The sequence below is a fragment of the Podarcis erhardii genome (assembly GCF_964252035.2).
Source record: "Podarcis erhardii genome assembly, chromosome: Z".
NCBI lineage: Eukaryota > Metazoa > Chordata > Lepidosauria > Squamata > Lacertidae > Podarcis > Podarcis erhardii.
Window position 1 is genome coordinate 47804529 of NC_138504.1, and position 14326 is coordinate 47818854.

Consider the following 14326-nt stretch of genomic DNA (forward strand, 5'->3'; position numbering starts at 1 on the left):
TGGAGTACTCTAAGGTCTGCACCTGCTGCTTTTGAGTCTTCCCCTCTTGTCTATTGGAGCTTATTTTGATATTGTGGGGATAAGTTACAAAGGCAGGAACCGTAGGGTTTGAGTACTTCCTACAACTTCCTCTCAGCTGGCCATCTCCAGAGTGCAATTCTCTTTTTACAACATCGTCTCCATGGAAGATAGTAACAAACTCCAAAGGAAAATTCAGGTGACTATGTTTAAAAATGTGTAGGGAGCCTTTGTGAAGATGAATGGTCAACCAGGAAGGGTGAACTGATCATCCTTTTCTCATCCCCAGGCTGCTCTTCCACCTTCCATGATGACACCATCTGATTCTGATTCTAATATTCTCCTCGCCCCCTCCTCACATTCCGCAGGGTTACCATAGAGACAGCAGGAAACAACTTCACACCATCACTATTCCATTGCCCACTTCTTGCCGGACGTTGTTCAGTAAGTGTGCTCTCAGATTAGATAATTGTGGTTTTTGTGTCAGCATTCCTATCAACATGGCAGGTAGGAAATTGTGCTGTCTAGATACTCTCCTGATCTGCTTCGTTGTCCCACGAAGCAGACAGAGAAGCCAGCTGAGAAGTTAAGGATTTATAGCCGGGGAATGGATGAAATCTTTGGACAACTTAGAGACAGTAACATACATGCAAGTGGATGCTGTGATAGACAGCAAGAGAGAAGGGAGAAAGGCAGATTCTCTGAAAAAGCCACCCCAGTTAGTCAAGGTCCCAGTACCCCCCATGGGGCTTAGATAAGCCATGACTAAGGCCCATTCAATGGCCTTCAGTGGGACTTACTCTTGAATATATATTTCACTAGATATGCCAATAAAGTCTGAGGCTCCTTCAAAATCACATATTTATTTTCAGTACTACTGCCCATTTACATTGCGTTTTGTAGAACAATGTACATTGCATTGTCATTGCAAATGACATTTTGGAGGTCCCAGGTCGCAAAGTGGTTAGATTGGTCTCAACTAGGGCCAGGGCCTTTTCAGTACTGGCCCTGACTTGGTGGAACGCTCTGCCACAAGAGACCAGGGCCCTGCGGGACTTGACATCTTTCCGCAGGGCTTGCAAGACAGAGCTGTTCCGCCTGGCCTTTGGTTTGGACTCAGTCTGACCCTTATGTTTCCCTCCCCTTATGGTCTTGATTTATCGGCTACTTTTAAAATGAGGCTGCATTTTAAATTGCATTTTAACCTGTATTTTAAATTGGGTTTTTACTGTGATTTTATTGGTATTAGCTGCCCTGAGCCCGGCTCTGGCCGGGAAGGGCAGGGTATAAATAAAAATTATTATTATTATTAGTAGTAGTAGTCCAAAGCAGCTTACGAACCAAGAGTTTATAGGAAGCAACAACACAAAATATCAGTTTGGGAGGAAAAGCAGTAGATAAATACGCAAATATCCATAAATGATCCACATTGATCCAGAACCAAAAGCAGTTTGGTTAGATTCCACTCTGTGAGAGCCTGAGATAGCAATTGTTCTTTAGATGATGATCTTTGTTGCTGTTGTAACCCCTATCTCACCGAATTGTAGAAACAGGTGAGCTTAACAGGTATAAGATTTAGCCGGTGCCTAAATCTTTAGCCAGGGTGGGCCTCTACCATTGTGGAACCTTAGCCCCCATTCCACAGGAACAGAGGAACCCCACTGTCCAGATTGGGAGCTCTGTCCCTATGCTATTAGCCACAAACAAGGAAATGCTTCTGGTCCTCCAGCAGGTAGAAGCCCAAACTACCCTGGGACCTCCTCGTACAGGAGTGGTTGAAAACAGAAATGAACAAAATTCAGGCCTCTTTGCAGAGGATATAATTTTATGCACCTCTAACCCTATCACAGCAGGAAAAATACTATGTACAGAGTTGGAACAGTTCTCCAGGGTCTCAGGATTGCACGATACTTTTAAGAAAGCAGAGATAATGTTTTTTCATATACCACCCCATTCATATGCAGTAGACTTTTACAGCAATGTTGAAGATTCCAATAGCTAGGGAGTTTTAGATATCTGGGGGTGCAAATTACCCAAAACTTGAACAAATAAGTTGTATCAGTTTAATTATTGTACAGTTTGGAAAGCTCTAAATATGGATATAAAACATTGGAATAAATGAAGACTCTCCATTATGGACAAACTAGCTGCATTGAAAACAATGGCTGTACCTCCAATCTTTCTTTTCTTCCAGACTTGGGTGAATGCCTGAGATGGAGGAAGACCCTGGAACCTATCCCTAAAGGAATCCAGCAAAGCCCACCCACCCTTGGGAAGCAAGATAGGGGAGACCTGGCCATAAAAGGGATAGGCATACCTAACCCCCAAAAAGAGAACCCCCTAAGAAAAAAATACAAAAGCCCCAAAAGGAAGCCCCAAAAGTAGAGAAAGGGGGCATCTGAGGCATCCAATGGAACAAAATAACCCTGGAGGAAAGGCCTAAAAAACACTCCAAAAGCTTCTTTCGGCTGATGCCCCCTCCCCAGCCCCCTCCCTGCCGAAGCCAGCAGCCCAATTTGGGCAGAGGCTGGCACCCCTCTCCCTGCTCACCTATGTTGATTACCCCAGCTGTTAGCAGGACCATCTGGCTCGCATCCACATGGGTGGGCACCCCTCCTCACCATTCCCTCATCTGCAAAGGAGGAGCAGGAGAAGCAGAGCTCACCTTGAGCACTGCCTCTAATGGATATTATAACTTTTTAGATTTAAGCCAGGGCAAGAGGCAGCAACAGCAGTTCCCACCTCTCCGCTGCAGACTCATGCCAGGGCATCAGGGCACACTCGCTGCAAGAGGGGGCCTAACTTGTAGACAGGCAGGAAATTCTTAGAGACACTCATTCAGTAAAATTGTATAGGCTGTCCCCACCACACCAAAGGCTGTCCCGCTGACCAGCCTCTCTCTGCATGGACACCATAGCTAGCTTGTAGGGTGCCTGCCTGGCCTTTTATTTTTATTTTTTTTATAAATATTTATTAAAGTTTTTGAATATGAATGCACAAATAATAAACAATCTTACTTCTGTCACAAACATAGTTTCATCACTTCTTTGGACTCCCTCGCATCTCCCGCTCCCATTTACATCGTTAAAAGGTTTTTCCAAACAAATTATCAACTTGTTTACAATCTCGTGTCCACTCATTCAAATATATTCTAGCAATTCTTCCAAAAAATTTTATATTTTCTTTAATCTCACTTATCATCAAATAAATCTAATTTAGTGGTGGCCAATTTTTTATAATCTAGCATCCTTCTTAACATTCAACCAAATTACAATGTTTTTGAAGATACATCTTAAATTTCTTCCAGTCTTCTTCAATCTTCTCTTCTCCCAGGTCTCGGATTCTGCCAGTCATCTCGGCCAGTTGCATATAGTCCATCAGCTGCATCTGCCACTCTTCCAGTGTGGGTAGATCTTGAGTTTTCCAGTTTTTTGCGATGAGTATCCTTGCTGCCGTTGTTGCATACATAAAGAATGTTCGGTCCTTCTTTAGCACCTTCTGGCCGACAATACCCAGAAGGAAGGCCTCTGGTTTCTTGGTGAAGGTATACTTAAATACCTTTTTCAGCTCATTATATATCATTTCCCAGAAGGCCTTCACCTTAGGGCATGTCCACCAGAGGTGAAAGAATGTTCCTTCATTTTCTTTACATTTCCAACATTTATTATCAGACGAATGGTATATTTTGGCAAGTTTAACTGGGGTCATGTACCATCTATATATCATTTTCATTACATTTTCCTTCAGAGCATTACATGCGGTGAAGTTCAGCCCAGTGGTCCACAACCTTTCCCAATCCTCAAACATAATGTTATGCCCAATGTCCTGCGCCCACTTTATCATAGCCGAATTAACCATTTCGTCTTGTGTATTCCATTTTAACAGCAAGTTATACATTCTAGATAGTACCTTAGTCTTTGGTTCTAACAATTCTGTTTCTAACTTCGATTTCTCCACCTGGAACCCTAACTTTTTGTCATTTTTAAAAACTTCTTTAATCTGAGCGTAATGTAACCAGTCTCGCACTTTATCCTTCATTTTCTCCAAACTCTGCAATTTCCAATTGTCTCCATCTTTTTCTAATATTTCCCAATATTTTGGCCATTTGGCCTCCATATTGGGTCTTTTTCGGGCCTTAGCTTCCAGAGGTGAAAGCCACCTTGGAGTTTTATTTTCCAGTAAGTCTTTATATTTTGTCCAGACGTTAAACACTGCTTTCCTGACAATATGGTTCTTAAAGGCCTTATTGATCTTAACTTTGTCATACCATAAGTATGCATGCCAACCAAAAGCATTATTAAAACCTTCCAGGTCCAGTACGTCAGTGTCTTCGAGAAGTAGCCAGTCTTTTAGCCAGCAGAAAGCTGCGGCTTCATAGTACAACTTTAAGTCTGGCAGGGCAAAGCCCCCTCTTTCTTTCGCATCTGTTAATATCTTAAACTTAATTCTGGGCTTTTTGCCCTGCCAGACAAATTTAGATATATCTTTCTGCCACTTCCGGAAGCACTCCGTTTTGTCCACAATCTGTAGTGTTTGAAACAAAAATAACATTTTTGGCAATACATTCATCTTAATAGCAGCAATTCGGCCTAACAAAGAAAGCTTCAGTTTTGTCCAACTATCCAAGTCTCTCTTAATTTCAGACCAACATTTTTCATAGTTATCCTTAAATAGACTCAGATTTTTTGCTGTTATATTTACCCCTAGGTACTTTACCTTCTTAACCATAGTTAGTTCTGTTTCTCTCTGAAACCGTTCTGACTCTGTATCTGTCAAATTTTTTCCCAGCACCTTGGTTTTCTGTTTGTTTAATTTAAATCCCGCCACCCGACCAAAGTCCTGAATCAATTGTAATACTCTTTTCGTACTAGATTCTGGCTCCTGCAGGGTCAAAACTAGGTCATCTGCAAAAGCTTTAAGTTTGTATTGTTTCGCTCCGACCTGGCCTGCCTGGCCTTTTAAACAGCCCCTGAATGAGGAGCTCACAATGCTTCCCTTAGCTACTCACTATGTTGTACATGCCTGATAGAGCAATGTTCCAGATATTATTAACCCAACCACTGTTGGTATATTAGAGGTTTCCGTCCATCGCTGGGCAATAACTAACTGTTGTGAACAGGAAGGAAATTAATTCTTTAGAATTTAAGGATGGAGTTTGGGGTCAAATCTAGGGATAAGAAAGCAAGTGCCGAATCAGGAAGGATATATTGTTGGCAATTTTGGAGGTCAGATTAAAAGTTTTTTGCCAAAAGGCGTCGACCACTTTCACGTTTCTGGGAGCGTACTGTGGCCCCGTTTCATCATCTGAAATTGGCAGGTTCACCTCTGGACTTAAATTGGGCAAAGCCCCCAGGTAGTAATTACACACCTGCACCCACCCCTCAAATTACTAAAGTCAAACTTGGAATGGTGGGCACGTTTTTGCTGTCCTGTTCACATGTATTGATCATACTACACGTGCTCCACCAGACTGGGGGCTTGAAATCATTATCCCAATTTACAAAAAAGGGAATTCTAGACCAATCAGTCTCTTAAGTATCATCAGTAAATTGTATGCTAGCCATCTTTTAGAGAAACTTTCTAGTTAGATGGAGGAAGAAAATTTCCTGGAGGAAGAGCAAGCATGTTTTAGGTCTGGCTGCTCATCCATTGACCAGGGATTGGTTTTACAGAATCAGAAAAATATTCTCCTGCTGGTGGGGCACTTTACACAGCTTTTATAAACTTCAAGTCTGCTTTTGACATGATAGCAAGAAACAGACTACAGGAGCTGATCTGCAACACCTGTGCCATGTTTGTCTTTTTGCTGCAGAACACGCAAAAGTACATCTGTAGCAAGCGCAGAGAATGGAGAGCAGCTCCAAGCAAAGATGCAGCTTCTCAATGGAGCTGAGCGGAACGGCAACACAGACAGGTGGGGAGCCCCTGGGCATAGCTGCCAACCTTCCCATTTTTTTGCAGGTTATTCCAGCGCCGTTTCCTGCTGCCATCCCGGATTGTTAGATATCCCGTAGACTGTCCCCGGGACAGGTGAGGCTGCTGGTCCCTTATTTTCAAATCTGAAAGTTGACAGCTATGCCCCTGGGGGGGAGAAAGATCACACAGGGGAGGAAGGTGAGTCTCAGAAGCAGGACAGCCGTGAGCTGCAAATCGCTCTCACGTGTGGGACACCAATTCTGGCCCAAAGGAGCAAAGACAGCAGCTGCCAACCTCAGAAGACACCAAGGGGACAATGAAAGGCACAGTGCACAGAAGGATCCCTGCCACCCCACAGACAAAGGGGAAAAAATCCTGCTTAAAAACCTTTGAAAGCCACTACCAGTCAGAGGACCAATGGCCCGACTTTGTATAAGGCCTTTTGTATGAGGCACTGTTTCCTTTTTTTATTATTTTTTTAAAAAAAATATTTATAGAGTTTTCCAGTTACACTTCCCACTTCATACATTTTTTTTTCTAGTTATAGATAGGTAGCCGTGTTGGTCTGCCATAGTCAAAACAAAATAAAAAAATTCCTTCCAGTAGCACCTTAAAGACCAACTAAGTTAGTTCTAGGTATGAGCTATCGTGTGCATGCACACTTCTTCAGATACACAGATTTTATTCAGATTTTTTTTTCTTTCATTATTCCCATACACACTTCCCAACTTATCCCTTAACGGCATTCTAGGTTTTAAAATTAAAAATTATCCTTAAAAATCCCCTCCCGTCAATAAAGCGCCGTTTTCCCCCTCAGCGCTTTTCCCGCCTAAACCCAGCTTTGAGGTAAGCTCTCCTATCCTAACCAACAGCCACCCAAGCCCCGCCCGCCCCACCAGGCCCCACCCCTTCCGCAGCGTCAGAAGCGAACTTTTGCCCAGTTACGAAGCTGCGCCCCGCCCTCCCGCTTGGGCCCCGAGGCAGGCTGGGAGCCAGATCGGCGGCGGCGGCGGCAGGCAGGCAGGCAGGCAGGCAGGCAGGCACGCGACTCCCGGCAGGCGCAATGGATTGGGAAGGGGGGCGCTTGTTGCTGCCCTTCTTGCAGGTCGTCTTCCACCTCTACCCTCCGCTGGGGTTGGTGAGCTCGAGCGGCCCCTTGGATCTGAGCTCCTGGCACTGCAGCTTCTCGGGCACTTGCGAGTGCGACTTCCGGCCCGACCTGGCAGGTGAGAGGGGAGAGGATGGGGGGGGGGGAAGGGGCTGGAGAGAGGCAGAGTGCGCAGGCGCGAGCAGGTGCGCCTCAACGGTTCGAAACTCTCAGCCGGGGTGGCAGAAGTTCTAGTCCCCACTGCGCCACTCCTTTTTTTAAAAAAAATAAATAATTAATTAACAATTTTAACATATCGAAATGTCAAAACATATCATATTCATTATTTCCCCCCACCTCCCCATCAGGCCCTCCCTCCCCCCCAGACTTCCCTCAGCACCTCTCTCTGATTTTTCAACACATATTATTCTCTGTAAAATTGTATAAATCCTTATATTATCTATCCACTGTGTTTACATCCACTTCGCCACTCCTAATCCTGTATCATATGCGCCTTCCTCCAAGGGTTGTTGTGAGGGCAGATCTTGGCCCCAGGGTCAGGAATGGTTGGGGGTTGGAGCCCCCAACAATATGTATCCCCATATTACCGCCCCCCCTCAGGTGCAGTTCTTGGGGGGGGGTGAGATGTGTGCGTTTTTTAAAAGCAGTGCAAAAAGAAGAATCCCCGCCCCCACTAAGCCTCTTGATTCATCCCAGGTCTAGAATGCAACTTGGCCGTGAACCTGGTCGGGCAGCAATTGGCAAGGGAGCTTCTCATGAAAGGCCTGAAGGGATTTGTGCACAACAACAGCCCTGAGAAGCCTCTGGTGATGTCCTTCCACGGATCGAGCGGCACGGGAAAAACCTTCGTTGGATCTCTGCTAGTCCCCCACCTCTTTCGCTCTGGGCTTCGAAGCCCATATGTCCACCACTTCTCCCCGGTAGTTCATTTCCCCCATGCAGAACACATCGAGCAGTACAAGGTAAGGAAGCTGCCTTTCAGCACCAAGTTGCAGGCTTTGTTTTTCTGTGGCAAATCATCACACAGGTCCCTATTTTTTAAATGCAGTAGGACACATGTAGTCTGGAGGCTTCAGTGTAGCCTGACCTAATCTGTTGCTTTGTCACCTTTTGTGACCTGATTCATGTGCTAAACCAAACTGTGTCCTGCTGCAAACTCTTGTGTTGGCTCCTGGGGGTGGGGGGGAGGCAGCACACAAATTTGCTCATTCTGTGCTTGTTCTGCTTTCGTATTGCATTGAGCTAAGCCATGGTTTGGTTTAGTGTGCCATACAAACCAGGGCTTGTGGTTCACCTCTCCCGAACAAACCGTGAGCAGTACCATAGGACAAATCTTAGTTTATGACTCATAGTTACTCTGGAGAGAACTAAACTGCAAGCCCTGGTTTGGGCATTATACGTAGCCAAGCCTTGGTTTAGGGCAGCACAGGACAATTGAGGGTGAGCAAACAGGTCACTATGTGTGACTTAATGTAATGTGCAAACCTGGTCACCATTATTAGAGATGCAATAAATGCCACTGAGCAGATGAATTCTGCATTCCAACAGTTGGCCAAGGGCTTGAAGAAATAATTTTTTATTGGTATTTAGAAGCCATTGGGGAGGGGAAAGCCAAACTTCCACATCCATGGCACCACCATGGAGAAGGTCATTCGAGTGGCTATCCCTGAAGCCAGGAGAGCAAGAGGGATCAGTGCGCACCGATCCCTCTTGCTCTCCTGGCTTCAGCGAAAGCTGCGCAGCCTGCATTCGCTCCATAAGACGCACACACATTTCCCCTTACTTTTTAGGTGGGGAAAAGTGTGTCTTATAGAGAGAAAAATGCGGTATATTCTATATTGGGGATCAGCATCCTCTGGTTCTTCAGATGATGTTGGCCTCCAATTATCACCAGCCCCAGCCAGCATGGACTATGGTCAGGGATAGAAGCGGGTTATGAGTCCAACACCATCTGGAAAGCTGCAGGTTCTGCTACTTGGGTCCATAAAAATACTCAGCCTGGTCTGTGCAGTTGGGACAAAGGGTGCTGGGATCTCATGACCTTCCACCACACCGCACTGCTACTACCTGGTTAATTATGGGCCTTGTGGTAGTCAAATAATATCCTTCAACCTGTAAACTTTTCTGAAAAGTATGTGTAAAAGGCATTGCAGTTTGCAGTGGTCTTTTTTTCCTTACATGCTCGTGCTGTTCGTGTATTGGATGAGTATTCTTTTCTCTATCTTCTCCCAGAACGATCTGAAGAACTGGATCCAGGGAAATCTGACACGCTGTGGCCGATCACTGTTTATCTTTGACGATATGGACAGGATGCACCCAGGCTTGGTCGATGTGATTATCCCATTCTTGGGACCTTCCTGGGTTGTGTTTGGAACAAACTACAGGAAAGCCATCTTCATTTTTATTAGGTAGACACTGATTAAATAGCAGATATGAAAGGCAGGAGGTTGCCTTATACCAGGGGTCAGCAACCTTTTTCAGCAGGGGGCCAGTCCACTGTCCCTCAGACCTTGTGAGGGCCAGACTGTATTTTGGGGGGATAATTGAACAAATTTCTGTGCACCACAAATAACTCAGAGATGCATTTTAAATAAAAGGACACATTCTACTCATATAAAAACATGCTGATTCCCGGGCTGGATTAGGAAGCGATTGGGCCAGATCCAGCCCACGGGCCTTAGTTTGCCTACCCATGCCTTATACTGAGCCAGACCATTGACCCATTTCACTCAGTAATGCGTACACTGACTGGCAGCAGCTTTCTAGGTTTCCAGTGAGGAGTTCTTTACCAGCTCTTGCAGGGGATTGGTCTGCATGCAAGGCTGGTGCTCTGCCACTGAAATACAGCCCTTCCATATAGGACTTTGTGGGAAATTACCTAGTAAGGAATTGCTTACCATCTGAAACCAATTCCTCCTCTCCCATCCGCAAATTATATTTTCTGCCCCAAAGCCATGAAAGAAAGACCCCCAGCTGTAGTGCAGTAAGAGAATATTTGACTTAATGATCCCATAGTGTGTACAGCACCTTCTTTGGATGCTAAGTGTTTTCAGCATGTGGTAAACCTAGCTCTGTTGTCTTTGTCTGCCTTCCTGCTCATTCAGCTAGGCCTGACCCCAGATGCCTGTCCCAAAGTCCTGCCCTGATAGCACCATTGTCTGTGCATAAACTTCAGTTGATTTTGCTTTCTTTAAAATATTATTCTAAATGAAAACAGCCAGCTCTAACAGCATAATCCTATATTTGCCCATTGTGAAGTAGGTCTGTTTGAGTTCAGTGGAGCTTATTTTCAGGTAAGCAGGTTCAGAATTGTAATCTACGGGACTGATAAGTGCATATTTTATATTTATTTATTTATTAGAAGAGTTCTATGTCTTCTGTACACTACTCAGAGCACCTTAGCACAAATAACAAAAAAGCAGTTTCATGAAAACTTTGTTTACCTATCCAATTAAGCCCGCAGTTATAAAAATGTCTTCAGTAACCAGCAAAAATGAAAAGTAAGGGAGGTGCCAACCAGACTTCACAGGGGACGAGGTGTTCCGTGATCTGGGTGCAGCCACTGAAAAGGTCTCTTGTCCCACCCTGGTGTGCTTCCAACCTAGGCAGGGCAAAGAAAGGCCTCTCCTTCTGATCTTGGGGAAGTGGCAAGATGGCGTAGGGACAAAGATTGGGAACCTGAGCCCCCACCCCGGATTGCTGGACTACAATTCCCCCCATCCCTTTTGCCCATGCTGTATGAGATTGATAGGAGTTGGAGTCCAGCAACATCTGGAGAGCCACAGTTCCCCAAACCTGATATAGGAGCAGGTGATCCATACAGTATTGTTGTTAAAGCACTGAAGCACATCCTTATGAGTGAAGTGTGTGTTCTCACAAGGCATCTTTTCTCTTGCATCCTGCCTTGTTCTCTGATAGCAATGCTGGTGGGGAGCAGATAAACCAAATTACCTTGGACTTCTGGCGGGCCCATAAAGACCGTGAGGAGATCACCCTCAAGGATCTGGAAGAATCAGTTTACAAAGCTGCTTTTGAAAACCCCCAAAGTGAGTATCATTTGAGAAACAGGAAACATAAGAACAGCCCTTCTGGATCAGGTCGGAGACCCATCTGATCTACCATTCTGTTCTCGCCATGGTCAGCCAGCTGCCACAGTGGGAAGCCCGCAAACAGGAACTTAGTGCAACTCTCCCCATACATAATTCCCAGTAACTGATATTCAAACTGTAGAGGCAGAACAGTAGCCATAGGGGCCAATAGCCTTATCCTCTATGAATTCGTCTTGCCCTCTTTTAAAGCCATCTAAGTTGGTGGCCATTACTATATTTTTGTGGGAGCGAATTCCATAGTTTAACAATATGAAAAGGGAGAGAAGTACTAAACTCTTCCTCCCACACTTCTCCCCTCAACATACCTGTTTCCCCACAAACTGAGTTTACTTGTAACCTCCAAGCCCCACCAGGAATTTGTGGAGGCAAACACAGGCAGAGAAGTGCTTGACCACCTGCCCACATGGCATTTTAAAAACTACTGTCATTTTATAGTGGTAACCCTTTTGTGGATGAAATAACCTTTGCCACATTCAGTGGCCTTGGGTGAGAGAACCATGCCCACAGCAAAGGGAACATTGAGCTTTTCACACAAAAATGTGGGCAGTAAAACTCTTGCTGAGGAAGAAGGAGCCACACAAAGGCACTGTGGCCCATATTACCTGGAAGGAAATAACATTATCAGCCAGAGATTTATTTTGCAAAAATCTTATCTTTCCTCCCCCAGGGGTGGGATTCAGTGGTCCAGTTCAAACATATGTGGTGCACTACTGGCCCCTTCAAGAGTACAGGCCTTTCCCCTACTTAATTCCCTACTTAGAAACTTGATCTCTCTCTCTCTCCTGCAGATGGATTTTGGAAGTCTGGGATAATCGATCAGCACCTTATTGACTTCCTCGTGCCTTTCTTGCCTTTGAAGCAGCACCATGTGAAACGGTGTGTGGCCAGTGAGCTGACCAGCCGAGACCTAGAGCCACAGCCAGATGTCATCCAGGCAGTTGCTGACAGCATCCCTTACTTCCCAGCAGAGTTGAAAGTGTTCTCAGCCACAGGCTGCAAAACAGTGGATTCACGGGTCCCTTTCTTCCTTTGATCTCTCCAGATTCTGGTCACTTGCCTGCAAAGACTTTGCTGGTGACAATTTTGGAGTTTTAAAGGCTCAGCACAAAGACTGCCTCACCAATTATCCTGATTGGCTTTAGGATCAAGGAAGAGACTTTCCAGACCAGAGCATAGACTCAAACAGCAATGCTGACTTGACCGACCAGGAAACCAAAAAGCACTTTATACTTTGCCCTGAGCCTTGTGCTGTGGACTCTTGAGAACAAAGGAGTAGAGTCTGTGATGTATTGGAAGGGAATCTTGGCTGCTCCCATAACACTGTCTTATATAGACTTTTTCTTAAAAGAAAAAGAGGCAATGATCACAATTTTAGATTCCCTAACATAGCACAATTTGATCAGTTTTCTTTGGAATCTAAAAATCTTACCTCTCGCACAATTTTTTAAGACATACTGTGATTGTATCAATGTGCCAGAAGCCATAGTCCTAGGCTAAAATGTTGTAGCAAGATCCATCTCATCTGAACTGATCCATACAGGATTGATTTGCCTTATTGTGATTACGTGCTGATGGTGGCAATATAAGTGACACCAGGCACTGTTGGCAATGGGGCTGTGGGGAGAGATGGTCTTCCAGTGCCTCCTTTTGTACACAAGAACTGGATTTTCACTCAAAAGTGCCTGAGAAGCCCACAGGTAAATAAAGCAGCTGTTTTGCAGTGTTGTGTAATGCACTAGGGTGGGAAGACCTTAACCAGGTGGCAGACTGGATCCTTGGGTGGGTGGGAGCTGCCCAACAGCCAGTCACCTGACATCCCCATGGCACCAGTTTTTCCTTTGGCAATGCATCTTGAAATCAAGCCACATGGGAAATTACACAGGGCTTTGAAGCTGCTGGTACTCAGCTGCTGGGCAATGCCAGGAAACAGAGTCACATCTTGACCTGATGTTATACAGTACAGTCATACCTCGGGATAAATATGCTTCAGGTTGAGCGCTTTCGGGTTGCGCTCCGTGGCGACCCAGAAGTAACGGAGCGTGTTACTTCCGGGTTTCACCGCTCACGCATGAGCAGACGGTCAAAATGACATCATGCGCGGAAGCGGTAAAACGTGACACGCGCTGTCACGCCTTATGTTCTGTTCGGGATGCGAACAGGGCTCCGGAACAGATCCTGTTCACATCCCGAGGTACCACTGTATATGGCAAAAGGTGTAGAGCAAGTGGATGTGGCTTGAGGAAAACTGCCTCATGGCCTAAATCAGGGCCTTTGCCAGAGCTAATTCAGCCCACAAGCTTCCCACCACCACACTAGCACTACTAATCTAAATGGTTCCAAGTCGCCGAGCTTCTGTGTGCGTTAGTCACTATCCTGCAAGAATAGTGCATTAGAATTACATAAATGCGAGTTATCAGATGACAAGATACTCTACCATCCCATTTGGGGTGATTCTCTTGCCAAATCAAGCCCCATTACAATACAAGACATATTTTTAGTGGGTCCCCGCTCCAACTCTCTGGCAAGGCTTTTCAGAGACACCATGGGGCAGGGCTTGAGCTACTCAGAAGGTATTGATTTACCTTTAGTGCACAGGGGCTACAAGACATAGTTGCAGCTGTCAAGGCTCAAACAGCCATTCTGCGTTAGTATGTTTTTATCTAATGGCCTTGGCTACATAAAAAATAATACTGGTATGTGCTTGCAGTGAACGTGATAGCTCCTAGACTAGACTAAACATGGTAATGGCAGAATAAGTTTTGTTTTCAAGAGGGCTCGCTCAACTGATACCACACTAGACAAAAAGTGCTGCTATGTGCAATCCATATATGCAGAACAAGGCAGGGCTAAGAGTTCAAGTATTTATCTGAGAGGGGAAAAAACAGATTGGCCCACAACTGCTAAGTTGCTCCCGATTCCTCCATGAGTAGGTATGTGGAGCTGTGCAATAACTACTGCTGTACCTGAGAAAAAGTGTTCATTGTAGAATTGAAGTAGCCCCATGGTAAGTTTTGCACCAGCAGCTGGCAGAAGTCTTGTGGACTGGGATCCTATCAACGGAAGGGAATGGAAGACACACTACTTTGGTGATTAATACCATGCCACCATGTGCTTGCCAGAACTGGTGGCTGTAGTCTTTAAGTAAGTAAATGCATTGGAACTTCAGCCAACCTGG

At 45.2% G+C, this 14326-nt stretch overlaps 1 protein-coding gene across 1 annotated transcript; it reads left to right on the top strand.

The window, feature by feature from the left end:
* Positions 1 to 6975: 6975 nt before the first annotated feature.
* Positions 6976 to 12871, top strand: TOR2A (torsin family 2 member A). The gene is made up of 5 exons (XM_081847750.1): positions 6976 to 7160; positions 7739 to 8004; positions 9275 to 9450; positions 10961 to 11088; positions 11940 to 12871. The coding sequence occupies exons 1-5, from the start codon at positions 6998 to 7000 to the stop codon at positions 12182 to 12184; spliced, it is 978 nt and encodes a 325-aa protein (XP_081703876.1). The 5' UTR covers positions 6976 to 6997; the 3' UTR covers positions 12185 to 12871.
* Positions 12872 to 14326: the final 1455 nt, after the last annotated feature.